The sequence below is a fragment of the Euprymna scolopes genome, chromosome 17 (assembly GCF_053919585.1).
Source record: "Euprymna scolopes isolate OS-2025 chromosome 17, ASM5391958v1, whole genome shotgun sequence".
NCBI classification, from domain to species: Eukaryota; Metazoa; Mollusca; class Cephalopoda; order Sepiida; family Sepiolidae; genus Euprymna; species Euprymna scolopes.
The window spans coordinates 13,743,827-13,765,635 of NC_136498.1; the positions used below are offsets into that span (position 1 = coordinate 13,743,827).

The 21,809-nt window shown below is 35.7% G+C and overlaps 1 protein-coding gene across 3 annotated transcripts in view; it reads right to left on the bottom strand.

Moving 5' to 3' along the window:
* LOC145296668 (F-BAR domain only protein 2-like) overlaps positions 1–21,809 on the bottom strand; it is a 218,725-nt gene that overhangs the window by 95,312 nt on the left and 101,604 nt on the right. For all 3 annotated transcript variants that reach the window (XM_080142609.1, XM_080142611.1, XM_080142610.1), the window contains exons 7-10: positions 21,188–21,212; positions 15,230–15,309; positions 11,629–11,727; positions 9,827–9,923 (exon numbers count right to left, since the gene is read on the bottom strand). In XM_080142609.1, coding sequence (XP_079998735.1) covers positions 9,827–9,923; positions 11,629–11,727; positions 15,230–15,309; positions 21,188–21,212 — 301 coding nt within the window. The remainder of the gene's footprint in view (positions 1–9,826; positions 9,924–11,628; positions 11,728–15,229; positions 15,310–21,187; positions 21,213–21,809) is intronic.

The following is a 21,809-nucleotide window of genomic DNA, read 5'->3' on the forward strand; positions in this document are numbered from 1 at the left end:
TTGATGCTTTACTGGATATGCTATATTTTCCCAAGACTTGATGCTTTACTGGATATGCTATATTTTCCCAAGACTTGCTGCTTTACTGGATATGCTATATTTTCCCAAGACTTGATGCTTTACTGGATATGCTATATTTTCCCAAGACTTGATGCTTTACTGGATATGCTATATTTTCCCAAGACTTGATGCTTTACTGGATATGCTATATTTTCCCAAGACTTGATGCTTTACTGGATATGCTATATTTTCCCAAGACTTGATGCTTTACTGGATATGCTATATTTTCCCAAGACTTGATGCTTTACTGGATATGCTATATTTTCCCAAGACTTGCTGCTTTACTGGATATGCTATATTTTCCCAAGACTTGATGCTTTACTGGATATGCTATATTTTCCCAAGACTTGATGCTTTACTGGATATGCTATATTTTCCCAAGACTTGATGCTTTACTGGATATGCTATATTTTCCCAAGACTTGATGCTTTACTGGATATGCTATATTTTCCCAAGACTTGATGCTTTACTGGATATGCTATATTTTCCCAAGACTTGATGCTTTACTGGATATGCTATATTTTCCCAAGACTTGATGCTTTACTGGATATGCTATATTTTCCCAAGACTTGATGCTTTACTGGATATGCTATATTTTCCCAAGACTTGCTGCTTTACTGGATATGCTATATTTTCCCAAGACTTGATGCTTTACTGGATATGCTATATTTTCCCAAGACTTGATGCTTTACTGGATATGCTATATTTTCCCAAGACTTGATGCTATACTGGATATGCTATATTTTCCCAAGACTTGATGCTTTACTGGATATGCTATATTTTCCCAAGACTTGATGCTTTACTGGATATGCTATATTTTCCCAAGACTTGATGCTTTACTGGATATGCTATATTTTCCCAAGACTTGATGCTTTACTGGATATGCTATATTTTCCCAAGACTTGCTGCTTTACTGGATATGCTATATTTTCCCAAGACTTGATGCTTTACTGGATATGCTATATTTTCCCAAGACTTGATGCTTTACTGGATATGCTATATTTTCCCAAGACTTGATGCTTTACTGGATATGCTATATTTTCCCAAGACTTGATGCTTTACTGGATATGCTATATTTTCCCAAGACTTGATGCTTTACTGGATATGCTATATTTTCCCAAGACTTGATGCTTTACTGGATATGCTATATTTTCCCAAGACTTGATGCTTTACTGGATATGCTATATTTTCCCAAGACTTGCTGCTTTACTGGATATGCTATATTTTCCCAAGACTTGATGCTTTACTGGATATGCTATATTTTCCCAAGACTTGATGCTTTACTGGATATGCTATATTTTACCAAGACTTGATGCTTTACTGGATATGCTATATTTTCCCAAGACTTGATGCTTTACTGGATATGCTATATTTTCCCAAGACTTGATGCTTTACTGGATATGCTATATTTTCCCAAGACTTGATGCTATACTGGATATGCTATATTTTCCCAAGACTTGATGCTATACTGGATATGCTATATTTTCCCAAGACTTGATGCTTTACTGGATATGCTATATTTTCCCAAGACTTGATGCTTTACTGGATATGCTATATTTTCCCAAGACTTGATGCTTTACTGGATATGCTATATTTTCCCAAGACTTGATGCTATACTGGATATGCTATATTTTCCCAAGACTTGATGCTTTACTGGATATGCTATATTTTCCCAAGACTTGCTGCTTTACTGGATATGCTATATTTTCCCAAGACTTGATGCTTTACTGGATATGCTATATTTTCCCAAGACTTGATGCTTTACTGGATATGCTATATTTTCCCAAGACTTGCTGCTTTACTGGATATGCTATATTTTCCCAAGACTTGATGCTTTACTGGATATGCTATATTTTCCCAAGACTTGATGCTTTACTGGATATGCTATATTTTCCCAAGACTTGATGCTTTACTGGATATGCTATATTTTCCCAAGACTTGCTGCTTTACTGGATATGCTATATTTTCCCAAGACTTGATGCTTTACTGGATATGCTATATTTTCCCAAGACTTGATGCTTTACTGGATATGCTATATTTTCCCAAGACTTGATGCTTTACTGGATATGCTATATTTTCCCAAGACTTGATGCTTTACTGGATATGCTATATTTTCCCAAGACTTGATGCTTTACTGGATATGCTATATTTTCCCAAGACTTGCTGCTTTACTGGATATGCTATATTTTCCCAAGACTTGATGCTTTACTGGATATGCTATATTTTCCCAAGACTTGATGCTTTACTGGATATGCTATATTTTCCCAAGACTTGATGCTTTACTGGATATGCTATATTTTCCCAAGACTTGATGCTTTACTGGATATGCTATATTTTCCCAAGACTTGATGCTTTACTGGATATGCTATATTTTCCCAAGACTTGATGCTTTACTGGATATGCTATATTTTCCCAAGACTTGATGCTTTACTGGATATGCTATATTTTCCCAAGACTTGATGCTTTACTGGATATGCTATATTTTCCCAAGACTTGATGCTTTACTGGATATGCTATATTTTCCCAAGACTTGATGCTTTACTGGATATGCTATATTTTCCCAAGACTTGATGCTTTACTGGATATGCTATATTTTCCCAAGACTTGATGCTTTACTGGATATGCTATATTTTCCCAAGACTTGATGCTTTACTGGATATGCTATATTTTCCCAAGACTTGATGCTTTACTGGATATGCTATATTTTCCCAAGACTTGATGCTTTACTGGATATGCTATATTTTCCCAAGACTTGATGCTTTACTGGATATGCTATATTTTCCCAAGACTTGATGCTTTACTGGATATGCTATATTTTCCCAAGACTTGATGCTTTACTGGATATGCTATATTTTCCCAAGACTTGATGCTTTACTGGATATGCTATATTTTCCCAAGACTTGATGCTTTACTGGATATGCTATATTTTCCCAAGACTTGATGCTATACTGGATATGCTATATTTTCCCAAGACTTGATGCTATACTGGATATGCTATATTTTCCCAAGACTTGATGCTTTACTGGATATGCTATATTTTCCCAAGACTTGATGCTATACTGGATATGCTATATTTTCCCAAGACTTGATGCTATACTGGATATGCTATATTTTCCCAAGACTTGATGCTTTACTGGATATGCTATATTTTCCCAAGACTTGATGCTATACTGGATATGCTATATTTTCCCAAGACTTGATGCTTTACTGGATATGCTATATTTTCCCAAGACTTGCTGCTTTACTGGATATGCTATATTTTCCCAAGACTTGATGCTTTACTGGATATGCTATATTTTCCCAAGACTTGCTGCTTTACTGGATATGCTATATTTTCCCAAGACTTGATGCTTTACTGGATATGCTATATTTTCCCAAGACTTGATGCTTTACTGGATATGCTATATTTTCCCAAGACTTGATGCTATACTGGATATGCTATATTTTCCCAAGACTTGATGCTTTACTGGATATGCTATATTTTCCCAAGACTTGCTGCTTTACTGGATATGCTATATTTTCCCAAGACTTGATGCTTTACTGGATATGCTATATTTTCCCAAGACTTGATGCTTTACTGGATATGCTATATTTTCCCAAGACTTGATGCTATACTGGATATGCTATATTTTCCCAAGACTTGATGCTTTACTGGATATGCTATATTTTCCCAAGACTTGCTGCTTTACTGGATATGCTATATTTTCCCAAGACTTGATGCTTTACTGGATATGCTATATTTTCCCAACACTTGCTGCTTTACTGGATATGCTATATTTTCCCAAGACTTGATGCTTTACTGGATATGCTATATTTTCCCAAGACTTGATGCTTTACTGGATATGCTATATTTTCCCAAGACTTGATGCTTTACTGGATATGCTATATTTTCCCAAGACTTGATGCTTTACTGGATATGCTATATTTTCCCAAGACTTGATGCTTTACTGGATATGCTATATTTTCCCAAGACTTGATGCTATACTGGATATGCTATATTTTCCCAAGACTTGATGCTATACTGGATATGCTATATTTTCCCAAGACTTGATGCTTTACTGGATATGCTATATTTTCCCAAGACTTGATGCTTTACTGGATATGCTATATTTTCCCAAGACTTGATGCTTTACTGGATATGCTATATTTTCCCAAGACTTGATGCTTTACTGGATATGCTATATTTTCCCAAGACTTGATGCTATACTGGATATGCTATATTTTCCCAAGACTTGATGCTATACTGGATATGCTATATTTTCCCAAGACTTGATGCTATACTGGATATGCTATATTTTCCCAAGACTTGATGCTTTACTGGATATGCTATATTTTCCCAAGACTTGATGCTTTACTGGATATGCTATATTTTCCCAACACTTGCTGCTTTACTGGATATGCTATATTTTCCCAAGACTTGATGCTTTACTGGATATGCTATATTTTCCCAAGACTTGATGCTTTACTGGATATGCTATATTTTCCCAAGACTTGATGCTTTACTGGATATGCTATATTTTCCCAAGACTTGCTGCTTTACTGGATATGCTATATTTTCCCAAGACTTGATGCTTTACTGGATATGCTATATTTTCCCAAGACTTGATGCTTTACTGGATATGCTATATTTTCCCAAGACTTGATGCTTTACTGGATATGCTATATTTTCCCAAGACTTGATGCTTTACTGGATATGCTATATTTTCCCAAGACTTGATGCTTTACTGGATATGCTATATTTTCCCAAGACTTGATGCTTTACTGGATATGCTATATTTTCCCAAGACTTGCTGCTTTACTGGATATGCTATATTTTCCCAAGACTTGATGCTTTACTGGATATGCTATATTTTCCCAAGACTTGATGCTTTACTGGATATGCTATATTTTCCCAAGACTTGATGCTTTACTGGATATGCTATATTTTCCCAAGACTTGATGCTTTACTGGATATGCTATATTTTCCCAAGACTTGATGCTTTACTGGATATGCTATATTTTCCCAAGACTTGCTGCTTTACTGGATATGCTATATTTTCCCAAGACTTGATGCTTTACTGGATATGCTATATTTTCCCAAGACTTGCTGCTTTACTGGATATGCTATATTTTCCCAAGACTTGATGCTTTACTGGATATGCTATATTTTCCCAAGACTTGATGCTTTACTGGATATGCTATATTTTCCCAAGACTTGATGCTTTACTGGATATGCTATATTTTCCCAAGACTTGATGCTTTACTGGATATGCTATATTTTCCCAAGACTTGATGCTTTACTGGATATGCTATATTTTCCCAAGACTTGATGCTTTACTGGATATGCTATATTTTCCCAAGACTTGATGCTTTACTGGATATGCTATATTTTCCCAAGACTTGCTGCTTTACTGGATATGCTATATTTTCCCAAGACTTGATGCTTTACTGGATATGCTATATTTTCCCAAGACTTGCTGCTTTACTGGATATGCTATATTTTCCCAAGACTTGATGCTTTACTGGATATGCTATATTTTCCCAAGACTTGATGCTTTACTGGATATGCTATATTTTCCCAAGACTTGCTGCTTTACTGGATATGCTATATTTTCCCAAGACTTGCTGCTTTACTGGATATGCTATATTTTCCCAAGACTTGATGCTTTACTGGATATGCTATATTTTCCCAAGACTTGATGCTTTACTGGATATGCTATATTTTCCCAAGACTTGATGCTTTACTGGATATGCTATATTTTCCCAAGACTTGCTGCTTTACTGGATATGCTATATTTTCCCAAGACTTGATGCTTTACTGGATATGCTATATTTTCCCAAGACTTGATGCTTTACTGGATATGCTATATTTTCCCAAGACTTGATGCTTTACTGGATATGCTATATTTTCCCAAGACTTGATGCTATACTGGATATGCTATATTTTCCCAAGACTTGATGCTTTACTGGATATGCTATATTTTCCCAAGACTTGCTGCTTTACTGGATATGCTATATTTTCCCAAGACTTGATGCTTTACTGGATATGCTATATTTTCCCAAGACTTGATGCTATACTGGATATGCTATATTTTCCCAAGACTTGATGCTTTACTGGATATGCTATATTTTCCCAAGACTTGCTGCTTTACTGGATATGCTATATTTTCCCAAGACTTGATGCTTTACTGGATATGCTATATTTTCCCAAGACTTGATGCTTTACTGGATATGCTATATTTTCCCAAGACTTGATGCTTTACTGGATATGCTATATTTTCCCAAGACTTGATGCTATACTGGATATGCTATATTTTCCCAAGACTTGATGCTTTACTGGATATGCTATATTTTCCCAAGACTTGATGCTATACTGGATATGCTATATTTTCCAAAGACTTGATGCTTTACTGGATATGCTATATGTTCCCAAGACTTGATGCTTTACTGGATATGCTATATGTTCCCAAGACTTGATGCTATACTGGATATGCTATATTTTCCCAAGACTTGCTGCTATACTGGATATGCTATATTTTCCCAAGAATTGATTATTTACTAGATATGCTATATTTTCCCAAGACTTGCTGCTATACTGGATATGCAGCTTATTACATATTTCCAAGTGGAAATATTTACACACTCCATCCAAGTGGATGTTTGTCTCATTTTACTTCAGTCAAATTCCTCAAAAAATCAAGGGGCTCCAATCCCTGGGGCAAACACTTAATCTCTATTTGAAATACATAGATATTTGAATATTCCATTCAAGTTCACCTTTACCGATCCAACACTGAATAAAAAAATTGGGGACATAAGTTTTCTCTTCCCAATTTTTTTTTTTTTTTTTTTTTAACATTTCCACTCCAAACAAGGCAAATTGCCACTTTGGTGTAGGGGGTTACTATCAGGGCCAACAACTACTGGGGTACTATGTAGGGATTTTGGCAGCAAGATGTCGGTTCACGTTACACTTGAACTTCTGTACGTCAGTACTGTTGGGGAAGCAGGGACCTGGAATGGAATTCCAAAGTCTAGTGGTTCTGGGGAAGAAACTATTGGTGTAGAAAGATCTTTTACATCTAGGGATCTCTACAGTGTGGGGGTGGGATTTAGCAGCCTGTCGGGTTTGTCGAGGGTGCTCACGTCGTGGGGGCACAAGTGATTGCAGTTCACCAGAGCATTCACCACTAAAATACTAGTAGAACAGGCATATACTGGATATGCAGCTTATTACATATTTCCAAGTGGAAATATTTACACACTCCATCCAAGTGGATGTTTGTCTCATTTTACTTCAGTCAAATTCCTCAAAAAATCAAGGCAACATTTCGTCGATGGGACAGAGGCTGAAGCTTAGATGCCAGTTCAGGACCTATCAGGTTTGCGACTCTCTTTTGAACCTTGTCAAGGAGCGAGAGACTAGTAGCAGATGCACCAGCCCAAATGTGACAGCAATACTCCATACATGGGCGAATGGTGGCCTTATAGAGGCACAGGATACTTTCGGGTGTTAGTAGTTGTCTCGCACGGTAGAGAGAGCCCACCTTTCTTGCAGCGGCCCTGACAATGCCTTCAATGTAATTGTTCCAACTCATGTTTCCTGTGAACGTTAGGCCAAGCAGTTTGAAAGATGTACTCTCAGATAAAGAGTCATTGGCCATTGCTATGGGTGGTAGAGAGGGTTTCTTGTAATTATTGAATGAAACAAGCTTAGTCTTGGCGGCATTGAACGTAACCATCCATTTTTATCACCATGCCATTACAGATTGGAGGTCTTCCTCTAGTGTTTCTGCCATTTCTTTAGAAATGTGTTCATTCGTCTTCCTGTCGTGCCTGCCATAGAGTGTAGTGTCATCAGCATATATACCCATCTCAGAGGAAATTTTGTCGAGGAGGTCATTTATGAATATCAGGAACAATAGAGGTCCAAGGATAGAACCCTGGGGCACTCCCGCATTTATATCATATTGTTTAGATGTACGACCGTCGAGGACAACCTGGATTTTTCTCTTATCTAAGAAGGATTTAATTATGTTAAGTATTCTACCAGTGATACCATATGATTTAATTTTCCTGAGGAGACCCTCATGCCATACCCTATCAAAAGCCTTAGATATATCTAGAGCTACCGCTCTGCCCTCCCCCGCTTTATCCAGTGAATGGTATATACGTTCAGAGATTACAGTTAGGATGTCTGCTGTGGAACGGGCTTGTCTAAATCCATATTGTTTGTCAGTCAGAAGTTTAGCATCTGTAAGGTCATGGACTAGAGCATGGTTAATTATGGTCTCAAATATTTTGGCGAAAAGTGGGAGGAGGCTAATGGGGTGATAATTTGATGGGTCAGTTCTTTCGCCAGAATTCTTGAATATTGGTACAACAGAAGCAGTTTTCCAGCAGCCCGGAAAGCAAACTTCATTAAGGTATTTGTTCTAGAGTTTGGAGAGAACTGGAGCTACTTCAGCTGAGCACTTTTTTAATAGCACAGCTGGGATGAGATCGGGTCCACATGCTTTTGAAGTGTCAAGATTTTTTATGATGGCATGCACCTGAGCAGGGGTGATTTTCAGATCGTCTAGCGTGGCGTCTGTCCGCATAGGAAAGTCAGGTAGGGAGTGGTTGGAAGGGTCCAGTGTGGAGTTTGAAGCAAACCGACTGGCAAGCATGTTAGCCTTCTCGGTTGCTGAGGAGACAACCTCGTGATTGTTGGTTAGTGGGGGAATTGTTGATTGCCCATTATTTACTACACTGTTGTAGATTTTCCAGAAGCCTCGAGTTCCTAGTTTTTGTGCTTCGATGCGTTTTTTAGTGGTTTCCGTAAATTCTCTCTTAGCTGTCGCTATTTCTTTCTTAACGTTATTTCTAGCTTCTATATACTTCAGTCTGTTTGAACTGGACATGTTGGTTAAATCTGCGGTATGCATGCTGCTTTTGAGCAATGGCAGTTGCGCAAGTCGAAGTAAACCATTGGGGAGAGTGGGGCTTACTATAAAATTTCCGCATGGGAACATGCGCTTCGATTGCAGTTTTGAACCAGTCAGTGGTCTCATTTGCACACTGTTCAGCAGAGAGAGAAAAAATATTTCCCCATGGGGCATCTCTGATTTGTTCCCTGATGGCTTCCCAGTCAGCCTTTTTATAATATCTCGTTGTTTTGAGCACTGGCTTGATCATTTAAATAAGTTATAGTGTGCTTTTCTTGTGGTCTCTTGGTCTTACTGGATTCCAGGACAAGCATTCACTTTGTTTTATGGAATACTCTGGTTCATGCTGTTACTGTAGATAGAGGTAACATCATTTGGAGAAGGTGCACCATTCCTCGTAAAAGCCAGTGTAGGTTAGCCATACCGAGGAGATTTTATTTTGGCCATAAATACTATGTGATTTTGAATATTTAATCAAGAAAAAAGTATCTTCATGTTGTATTTTTTTGACAAACCCCTGTACAAAGTGACCTTCTTAGAAACTTAAGGACGGTGTCTCGCAGGCATTCAAGTTCTCTCCAGTAGGATGTCGGTATATTTGAGTGTTTGATACTTGAGATTTGGTCAGTGCTTTGATATAAGGTTAGGATAATGGTAGTTGTCTATTTTTTCATGATGTGTGTGTGTGTGTGTGTGTGTGTGTGTGTGTGTGTGTGTGTGCACATGGTAAACATGTGCACCAATAAATACACACACACAAGCCAAAATGGTACATTATTAAAAACACAGATGCTCACTGCATGTATACACTAAAAAAAAATAGAAAGTTGGTAGAGGGATCATCATTCTAAATCATTCACCTGGTTTTTCCAGACCTGTCGCCTTAGCTTTTATAAATGTTTGTATCATTTTATGGACCGTCATTTGATCACAGTTACTTCGGAACTCTGTATGCACCTGACAAAAAAAAGAAAGAAAAGAAAAAAAAAAAGACAAATTAGTGGCAAGTGTTTGTTTTCACACTGCAGCAAATGAACTAAAAATCTTTCTTTTTTTTTTTAGATAAAAATATAAAATTAAAAAATAATTTTTTTTTTTTTTTTTTTTTTTTTTTTTTTTAAATCAGTGTATAGCTTATTATGAACTCTAAAGAATTCTGAAGCATTTGGATTTGTGATTGACAACTCATTTTTAACGACGACATGAAATACACAATTCTTTCTTTTCTTTTTTAAGGATCATAAGATGTGCCGATGCAAAAATTAGAACTAGTATTACATTAGTATTACATTACATTAGGATTCAAAAATGTTTCAAACTTGAAGGACGATTAACATGGTGGATTACCAATAAAAATTAGTTATAATCAATTATTGTACTTTCTAACTTCCGGCGTGGCTGCTACCAGGCAAATCAGTTCCTTCACTTTTTTCTCTTATGACTATATCTATGCATCTACTCCTTTTTATTTTTTTATGTTTTTCAGATCATTCTTTTTTATTTGATAATCATTGAAAAGTTTTTTCAGACTTATTTTAAGTAAGAATTATTGAAATAAGTTTTATTTCTTTTTGTTTTTGTTTTTTTGTTTTTTAAAGAATTATTGAAAACACTTTAAAATCTTTTAAAACTATTTTGGGAATATTATGTATTGAATACATTTTATGATACTTGAAATTCTGTTATTTCATTTGTTATTTTGATTTCAATAATTTTATTTTCATACTTTCATGAAAATACATTTATAATATAAATTCAAATAAATAACTTATTTTTTTAAATTAAAAAAAAAAAAAAATGTATTTTTATAAAATAAATACATATTATATACGTTTGAAACCAAAAACAATGCATTATTACAAAATAAACAGACATTTATTTTGTTTGAAAATTATGTTGAAATTCATAAATATATTTCGAGACAAAGCCTCGTCATCAGTATGTCTTTCTTTTTTTTTTCTTTTTTTCCCCCCATGGTGTTGTTGCGGCAGAGGATCAGAAAGTAAAAGTCCGTTTGTTGTTTTTATTCAAACTCAACCAGCGCTTCTAAAGGAACATCAAAAATCTTAACGTGAATCCCGTGTGACTTAACGCGCAGTTCCGAGATTTAAAAAACAACAAACGGACTTTTACTTTCTGGTCCTCTGCCCCAACAACATCATGGAAAAAAAAAATATATATATATATATACATACATATATATATATATATATACATATATATACACACACACACAACCATTTGAAAATTTTCAAATATCTATAAAACTCTTATAATATCATAATAGACCTTCTCTTTCTTTCCCGCTCCTTCTCTCTCTTTTCTTTTATTTACATCATTCCATTTCTCTAATCATTCATCCTTTCTTTCACCACTAAAAACATCCATGTACCAATGAAATGTGCACGATGACAAGCAAGATAACAACTGCACCAGAATTTCAGCATTAAGTATACATAGATTCTACTACGTTAAGTATACATAGATTCTACTACGTTAAGTATACATAGATTCTACTACGTTAAGTATACATAGATTCTACTACGTTAAGTATACATAGATTCTACTACGTTAATTAAACATGACAAAATCACAGCAAGAAAATACAAAGACACAGTTAATCATCCGATAAACAATAAAATTAAAACATCTTTAAACCTACCTGCCCCAACAAGATATGTTCATTCTCCCAGGCTTTAGAATATACATCAATAAAATCTTTCATTTGACAAATGTGTTCCTCTTCAAGCTGTTGAAATTGCTGGAGGCAGAAGAGAGAAAAAAAAAGAGAGAGAGAAATTTATTTAATATATCAAAGAATAAAAATTTTTTTTTTTTCTTTTTTAAATCATAATTTTGGTACTTTGGTGTGAATGAGTATATACAACATGATTACATTGACACATCGGTTCTAGTTAGATCACCAAAGTTAAGCAGCATTGAGGCTGGCCAATATTGAATGGGTAACAATTTTGTAATATGAGGGCATACATTGCATAGAGAGAAATTGTACGAGTGATACAATGTATATGTAATTTTTTTTTTTTTTTTTTTTTTTACATGGTGGTAGCCACTTATCAAGGCCCAGAAGCCACTCGGGGATAAGGGTTATTGTATGTACAGTAATCAATGGGATAGTATCGTAGTAATAGTTAGTATTGGAGATTTGATAAAGTGTCATTACTTAAGGGGCAGTTCATCAGGAATTTGTTTGTGTTGGACTTGAAGACATCTAGGTTGAAGTCAGGAGGGAAACAGACAAGCAGTAGAGAGCTCCACAGGCATGCAGTGCTAAGAAATGTAATGCAAGTCTTAAAGACAGGCTTAGATTTGATGACCTCAGAGGAAGATTAAATCTGAAAAGTATAAGGAGATGTGTGCAGAACAGGACACTTAGATGGTATGGTCACATAGAAAGAATGGATGGGAGTTCTTGATTCAATAGATTAGCAGATATAGAACAGTTGCAGTAGCAGATTCACTTCACCGGGGAGGCCAAAAAGAAAAAAGATGGGACAAAGTGATAAAAATGGGCATGAGTGAAAGAGGGATAAATAAAGACTTGCCCAGAGATAGGCTGGTTTGAAAGTCAATTTCTTAAAGCAATCCAATGCATGTCAGTATGTAAAACGGATGTTAAACCAAATATGATGATGGCAATGAGGTGCTGCATGTGGAAGTGCTCTCTGCTTATTCCAGTACTGTTTCTAGTCATCTGAAAATTCTCCTTGCCACTGTGTTCAAGCAATTTCACTTTAAAATTGTGGTTGGAAATTGCGCAACCTTTGCTTTACAATTATCCACAAGTATAGGCAGCCTTACAGCAGGAATTCATTGTCTCTCAAGACTGAACAGATGCGTCTGATAATGAATGGATAACCAAAAGCTTTTAGTTTAAAGAATCCCGAGTTCATCCTGGAAATAACCGAAGCAGTTTATAATTTGAAAGCCACCTTTTCATTTTTAAGGAAATTTTTTTTTACCTTCTTTTCGTTTTTTTTTTTTTTTTGAGAGCTAAAAAGATTTTAACTCTTAATCCTTTTGCATCCTTTATGTTGTCTGCCCCTTTTACATGTTTTTTTTTTTTTTAAACGGTTTTAAATGGCTCTGGATTATTTAAGGGATCGACTCCAGATTCTCTATTAAACTTTAAGTATTCTGGATGCCTATTCCTTTAAGTATCATCATTTTTTTTTAATACTAGTTGGATTCATGTAAATCACACAGCATTATTAAACCCTGTTAAGTTTTGAACATCTTTATCGATCACATAAAGAGTAAATGAAATGATCATAGAAGTCTCACCCATGACAGTCAAATCTCTTTAGTAAAATAAACAGCCATTGATTTTTAATCAATAAAAAAAATAGTAAAAATTATCTTTTATAATTCACTAGCGGAGGGTACCCGGCGATGCCCGGGTGTTTGGAGGTGTGTGTGGTTTTGGGTAAATCAAAACTCCGGGGGTGGGTGGGGGTTAAAATAAAAAAAAATGTTTTGATAGGTGAGTATGAAGATCGAACCTGAACCCGAACCCTTGAGGCAAAGTTGGAAATTAAAATGTGAAAAAAAAAAACGTGCAACGTTAACCATCGGGCCACCACGACATACAACAGAGACACGTTTGAATTTATTTATTTAACTATTAAAAACAGGTGTCCGCAATAAAAGTTAACTCTGCTGCTTCCATTTGACCTAATTAAGAAGGTCAAATAGAAGTCATGCAGTTAACTTTTGCTGCAAGGCAGCGTTTGGGCTTGTTTACCCAAATTTGACTGTTTTTTCCCCAACAGATGTTGGGGAGGGGGAAACCAGCTCCCAATTGTCCAGATTGAATAGCAATTGTCTGATATACAACATTGATCAAAGCTGATTGCTTCTGGACGTTTCCTGGCGCAATGCCGAGAACGCTCCCTTAGCTTTGAATTAGTTTCGCTTTTTATACGAAAAAGCCCAATCAACACGCAAGAAGCCAAAATAGCAATAATTTTGTAAAAGTCGATGTAAATAAATCTAGACGTGACGCGCTTTCCCAAATCCTAGATATTATTATCTACGGCCTATATAAATAGTTGTAAGCAATCGTTAGCCCCCCCCCCCCCCATGGGACCGTGTGCGAGAAAAGCCTTCGTGAGACATACACGCAATGGTCACACACATTTTGCCTTTTATACATATAGATTTCTTTAATTTTTTTTTCTTTTCTTATTCACTCTAAACAAGTCATATTGTCACTTGGACATAAGGGGCTACTATGAGGGACCATGCATACAGGAGCAAGGAGCACTTTGTAGTTGGCTAGCAAGATGTTTGTTCACATACATTTAGAATTCTGTGTGTTAAGTACAATGAGGGAAGCAGGAGACTGGGAGGGAATTCCAGCAGTTTGAGGGAAGAAACTATTAGAGTAGAAAGCTTTCTGGCACCTGAGAACCCATACAGTGAAGGGGTGTTACATTCCAAATTGTTACAATTAAAATGATTTTAACATAATATTAATTTTCATAGCTTTACCCAATGTTAGAGTAAATTTTACAAGCAATATTTCGTTTATGCTGTAACGTAACAATTAAATGACATTTTTAAAACTAAAACAATTATTCACCTCTCAAAATATTAATTATGAAAATAAAACTAAAAAACTTCACCCATTTGAATAAAGAACACATTTCATTTAAGCCGCCACCAAAATGTCTTTTATAGAATTTAGAATATTAATTCTATTCAACAAAACGTCATATCTATCCAGGAAGTTAAATTTGAAAGGATTAATTTTAAAACCCTATTTTTTTTTTTTATTTATTAAAATTAATGACATAAGGTATATTCTTTGCATATAAGTAAGTCTATTTACTGACCTCCTCACGAGGGCAGAGTTAAAACACAAGGTAAATTTTTAATGTGAGGAAACATCTTTCCATAAAAAGGGACCTGCTAAATTGGAACAAGATTGTCTCAGTTTTTAACGATTTCTCTTTTATTAACCAACGGCAGAAGAGATGAAATATAGTATCAGGAAAGATAATAAACTTTATTCCTATACAAAAGCATCTGGAAGAATCCACGATTTGAAATCAGGAATAACAGATGATGATGGCCACACAAATGATGGAACAAACACATTATTATATACATTTTAATTTAATTCTATTCACAAGATCATAGTTTATTTTATAAAGTATTGTATCAAGAAAATAAAAGTAATTCTAAAAATTATGTTTAAAAAACAAATCAAAGAAACAAAAAAAATTAAAATGACTTACATCACAAGATACGGACATTTTTCTTTCAAATTCATTTCTTACTTCAGCATATTTATCAACGAGACTTCGGTATTCATCACCTGGTAAAGGAAACAAAAATATACTAGAATCTCAAAAACCAAACTAAACAAAAAAAAAAAAACAATTGTGTGTTTGCGTGTGTTCTGTGGTCAAATTTAATAATCTAGATTGATTTGGTTATTCTGGTTTACGGCATATCGACCCTTTTCAGATTATTTAATGTCAAAACCAATGATTTTGAAAAAGTTTTTAGGCTTCAAGTTCTTTATCTCTTCAAATATTTATTCATGTTTTTTGTTTAGTTTTTTGTAAAGGAAAATCTTTTTTGCTTTTGACTTTGCAGAACATGATTGAATTTTGTAAAAGGAAAAAACAATAACATCAATGTTTGGTGCATTTTAGGTAAGAAATCCAGTATCTTCAAACAGTTTGATCTGGCAACACCAGATTCTTTAAAACCAGTTCCAGATGTGTTTCACAAAATATACTCACTTATATAATGCAACTTTTATGACTTGCGATTAAAATCCAGAAATTTTGTCCTCAATTCAAAATTTTTAAAATGGCATTTGCGTACTTAGGGATTGTAGCAGAAAATTATTGTCAAAGATTTTGAAGAACATTGATAACTTTTTATGTTTCTAAATTTTTCAGATGCTGATTGATAATTTGTATGATTTTTTTTTTTTTTTTTTTTTTACAAAGGCATCACCACATTATCAAGGCCCAGAGGCCACTCAAGGATAAGGGTTAAAGAGTGTACAGCAGAAATTGGTCAATATAGTAATCATTAGTAATGAAAATTTGGTAAATTTAATAACTTATATGGAACGGCTCATCAAGAACTTATTTACTTTAGACTTGAACACAACCATATTGTAGTCAGCCGGAAAGCAGGAAAACGGAAGACAATTCCACAGGCGTGCAGTTCTAAGAAAGAAGCTTTGTTCATGGAATCTACGTTTAGGTTTAGGCACAGATAAAGAGTGGGGGAAATTATTGATAGTGTTTACAGCTAGACGAGTGTTTCTTGTGAAAGTTTGGCGAGGGGGGACCATAGATTGAAGCTCAGTTGAACACTTTCCATGAAAATAACGATACATCAGAGACAAACTCGCAACATCTCTTCTGTGAGATAGAGGTTGCAAGGAGGAGAAAAGGACATCTCCTACGAGGCTACGAAGTCTATTTTGAACTCTATCAAGGCAGGACAAGTCCTTTCTAGCAGCTCCTGCCCAGATGTGGCAACAGTATTCCATCCTTGGACGTACCTGGCTCTTATATAGGTAGAGAATAGCATCAGCAGTGAGATATCTACTGGATCGATAGAAAGATCCCACCATTTTTCCAGCGGCCTTGGCAACAGATTTGATATACGTGTTCCATTTAAGATCAGGAGTAATGGTCAAGCCCAGAAGCTTGTCAAAACTTGAGGCCTCCTGAAGACGAGAGCCATTCATTTCAATTGAAGACAAATGTGAATTAGAATGTTGATGATGTAAAGAGAGAAGCTTGGTTTTAGATGCATTAAAAGTAACCAGCCACTCCTTTCCCCATTGTACTACGTGCTCAAGATCAGAGGAGAGAGAATTGGAGAGAACTTGGTCGTTTACTGTCTTAGATGTGGTACCATAAATAGTAGTGTCGTCAGCATAAATGTCTACAAATGATGTAAGGATATGATTTGGAAGATCATTAATGTAGATCAGGAAAAGAGTTGGGCCCAGGATGGATCCCTGAGGGACACCGGCATTAATACTGTGAGCTTCTGATTTTTGCCCCTCAACTACTACTCTTATGAACCTATCAGAAAGAAATGATTTAATAATTGAGAAGACTTTTCCAGCTATACCATAGCTAGCGATCTTATGAAGTAAACCTTTATGCCATACCCTATCAAAGGCTTTAGATATGTCAAGAGCAATTGCCCTAGAAAGATTGCCACCGTCGAGAGATTTGCTAATCCTATGCGATATAACTGTAAGGACATCTGCTGTAGATCTAGCAGAACGGAAACCATATTGAGTGTCACTAAGAAGGTTATTTTTGTTGAGATGTTTGATTACTTCTGTATTTAACACAGATTCTAGCAACTTACTCATGACGCACAGGAGACTTATTGGCCTGTACTGAGAGGGGGATGAGCGATCACCTGAATTCTTAAATACAGGGCATACTGATGAGATTTTCCAGGGAGATGGGAAACTATTCTCCTTAAGACAACGTTTAAACAGTTTTGTAAGTATGGGCGCTAATTCAGGTTGAAGTTTTTTGAGTACTATAATTGGAATACCATCAGGGCCAGTTGCTTTACTCGAATCAAGGTTTTTGATTAGCTTCGCAACATCACGTACAGATATACGTATATCACATAGCGTGTTTTCTGATACAGGAGGAAATATTGGGGGTTGGCGGTCTTGGTCGCAAAGGGTAGAATTAGCTGCAAAGTTCTTGACAAAGAGTTTGGCTTTGTCTGATGCTGACGAGATTACCTCAGGTCCATTGATAATAGTTGGGATGGAGCACACGCTTCTGTTTAGGATTCTGTTTGCTATTTGCCAAAACTGGTGGGAACCAAGCCGCTGCTCAGCTACTTTGGACTTAACAGATTGAGCATACAACACTCTTGCGTTCTTTATTACTTTCTTACAATGGTTGCTGGCAGTCCTGAAAACGGCTTTAGTTTCCATACATCTATTACGTTTGAAGCAGTGGAAAAAGTGATTTCTGTGCGCAATGGCAGCAGCACATTCTGGAGAGAACCATGGCTGGCTGTTAGGTTTTTGCTGAAACTTTTTAGAGGGTATGAAATGATCAATACCTACAATTAACCATTCAGTTAGGTCTAATACTATAGAGGACACATCCTTTTTAAACATGGAATGCAGAGGTAGATCAGATATAAATGTACGGAAGCTATCCCAGTCAGCCTTAGTGTATCGATATACTGTACGATGAAGAGGTACGTCTGGGGACTTATTACATTTCATTTTTATCTTAATTGATACAACAGAGTGGTCGGAAGATCCAAGAGGCGACAGAAAAGAAACTGAACATAGTTCAGGGCAAGTTGTGAGAAAAAGGTCTAGTAGGCTCGCATACTGGCCGTCATTATCGGGCACACGGGTAGGTTCCTGAACAATCTGAGTGAGGTCATAGGCAATGGAGAAATCATGACAGAACCACCCCTCATCATCGGTCTTGTTCGAGTGGGTCAACCATTCGACGTTGTGAACATTGAAGTCTCCACATACGTGAATGTTAGCTGAAGGATAAGTAGAAAGGACTTGGTCAATTTTCTCAGATATGCTTTGAAAGATAGTAACTCCGCTGTTGTGGGGGCGATAGAGAGTAAATATAAATGCAGTAGTGTGAGCTAAAGCAACCCGGAAGCACATATAGGGTAAGTTAGGATCTTCCCTGGAGATGTCCCTCCCACATGGAAAGCTATCTTTAATATAGGCACATATTCCATGCCCATGGCGATCTTGGGGGTCAGATTTAGAAGTTAAGTTAGAGTATCCTGAAATTGCAAACTCATCTAGGGAAATAGCCTGTCCAATGCCAGTTTCACTTAAAAATAAAAGGTCTGGTTTAGTCTCCTGTAATTGGGTTTCAACCTCTGGAAGGTTAGAACAAAGACCCCTGATGTTGGAGAAGGAGACATGGTAGTAGGGGTCTACGTTGGAAGTTGGAGAACCGGGTTTAATCGTGTATTTTTTCTTGAAACTTGTCATGATGAAATTTTGGAATTTGTGGACTAGGTCGACAGATTTACTTAGAGCAGGACAGAGAGGGGAAATTAAGAGAGAAAAAGAAACAAAGAATTTTTTTTTTATTTGTAGCTAATGATAAGGTAAAGCCGTAACAATTACCCACAAGTATGGCATCGAGAGGCCCCACCAGAAGCTACTGCATGGTCCAGAATCCATTCACCAAATGGCAATACAGCAGCCCCAGTACTTTGCACCTGCTGATAGGACAGCCTCCTTAGTGGTTAATCCAAGGTTCGGGTCCCTGATTATCAGGCGGATAACGTCAGCCCAGACAAAACGTTTACCTCCAGCACCCTTACTAGTGACATGGCTACAAGGATAGACATAGAAACAGAAAATTTCCGCCATCTCAGCCAACTGTTCGCAAAAATACTGCCAACCTAGAAAACAGCTTTTTCTTCTCCCTTTGAAGATTTGATGCAAATTGATAATTTGTATGATTTGCAATATTTTAGTGTAACCAATACTCAGAATACAATTGCAAATTACTTAGAGCATGCTAATCTCATGGATTAAATAAAGTTCTGTTCAAAATTCTATGCAAATTTCCAAGTTTAAGATACACTTGAAGGTTAGAGGCTACATCAATTGAAATAGTATGCAAATATTACTCACAATGAGATATTTGAATAATCCAAATACATCAAAGACTTAAAAAGACTTTTAAGCACTTTTCTTTAACTAGTCAATAACCCAAACTTGTTTTCCTAATATTAATTCTCAACCTTAACACATTAAAACTAAACCCTGTTTCTTCAGTAAAAACTATCTTTCTTACATTAAAAGTCGAGTATGTGGGACCCCCTCCATGAGTGAAAAATATACTTTCACCATGATTAATGTTTGCGCAAAATCTCAAAAACAATCCAAAGCGTGGTTATTGAGAAAAGTGCAAACAAACGAACAGATGAACGATTTGGGGGCAATTTTGCTCCTACAATGCCCCCTAGGGTAGACAACCAGAGTTATCCTGGAAAATCTGTTTTGGCAAAATTTAATTTAACCATCACTAATGTTTGTGAAAAAATTTTTTTTAAATCCAAGTCATGGTAATCGAGAAAAGTGCAAACAAATGAATGAGAGTGAAATGCTAGGTCCAATCTCTCGTTTGTCAAGGGACCAACAAATGATATTTCACAATTTCAGTAAACGCTTCTCCCAGAAAAACCACATACATTCAAGAGAATTCATCAATGTCAACTTGGAACATTTATTACATAAAATTTAAAAACTACCAAACTTATTATGTTAGGTGAAATATAATAGATATCAATTTTAAAACGTAAGAATTGTTATTTTTTCCTGTTTCTTAGTTTTTGAGATGAGGATTGATAATTTGTATTATTTGGACTACTGTTCTCATCTTCAGTGTTGTTTCCACGTTTTGCTCATAACCTCCGACTTTCTTCAGGTGTATCTTGTCAGACTCTCGAATCTTGCTGTCGAACTTAGGAATCTGCACGGAATTTCTAATGGAATCTTTTTTTCAGTATTAGAAAACTATTTAGATGATCCAAAGAATTTTTACAAGTGAGGCATTTATAAGCGCATTGACAGATGGAATCAAGTTATAGAGGGCAAAAGTCAGTGTTCTAAATGAAGATTTTAAAAAGCACCGGTTTTCATTTTCAAGATAAAATATTAAATTGACAAAAACTTTTGCACAAATCTGATCTTAATTATTTTATATGAAACTCAGCATTTCACTTTAGGATAATGTTATGGAATAACCTAATATACCTATTTCAGAAATAATAGACTTCCCCAGAATGATTACATGTACTCCAATAACAATAACTTCTATAACAAACTTTTGTTACCTTTTTTGTTAACTATGCCATTGTGTATGTCTTGATTATTACCGGCCTGCAAGGCCACAGCAGATGAATGAAAAAAAAACAACTTTTTTTTAAATAAAAAAAAAAAAACAAATTTAAAATAAGTATTTTCAGCCAAACACAAGGAAATATTAATAGCTGCATTCATTTAATGGTGCTGTGTGCTGTGACAATCAACATTTTACATATGATCAACGTGGAGGGGAAAGTCAATTTTTACACAAAATTCTTGAAATGCAGTTAAACAGATAGAAGTAAAATCAAAGTAACAAATATTTGAAAAATAACATTTTAAAAAAGTAAATGTTTGAATGAGAACTTACTTGCTTTTTTGAATTTGCTCTCAGCCTGTAAATAAAACAATTAAAAATTAGTGAATTGGTTTAAAGAAATATGAATGGTCAACTCTAAGTGACTCTCTCTCCAGTCATGAGAATTATTGGTTTCTTAATTGTTCTGGCATATAAACAAAAGACAAAACTTTACTTATAAATATAATCGGATTCATTTCTGCTCACAATGCACCAAAATATGAACAAACGTCAAACTTCCTAATATGTAGCTATTAAAAAGAAACAAAACAAAATGGACTTAATAAGATGTGTAGGGGCAGATTGAACATAACCAGTATGAACATAGCAACAACTGACCACATGTTTTCTTAACACCTTGATAGAACTAGTCAGTTGATGGCATGTTGCAGGACTGGCCTGGACAAAATAGGAGCAGTACTTTGCTCCTTTTCAGTCTAATCACCAAAATGAGGAATCTGGTAAAGATGTTGCCACCTCAACAGTCAGACCATAGATCATTACAATGATTTCAAGTAATGAATAGAAATTGCAAAGCCTGCTAGTATATAAATTGTTAATTGAGATGGCATTGCCAATAGTTACAGTTGAGTTATCTCCCTTTTCTTGTAGATTGACTGTTGAGAGTGCCTAA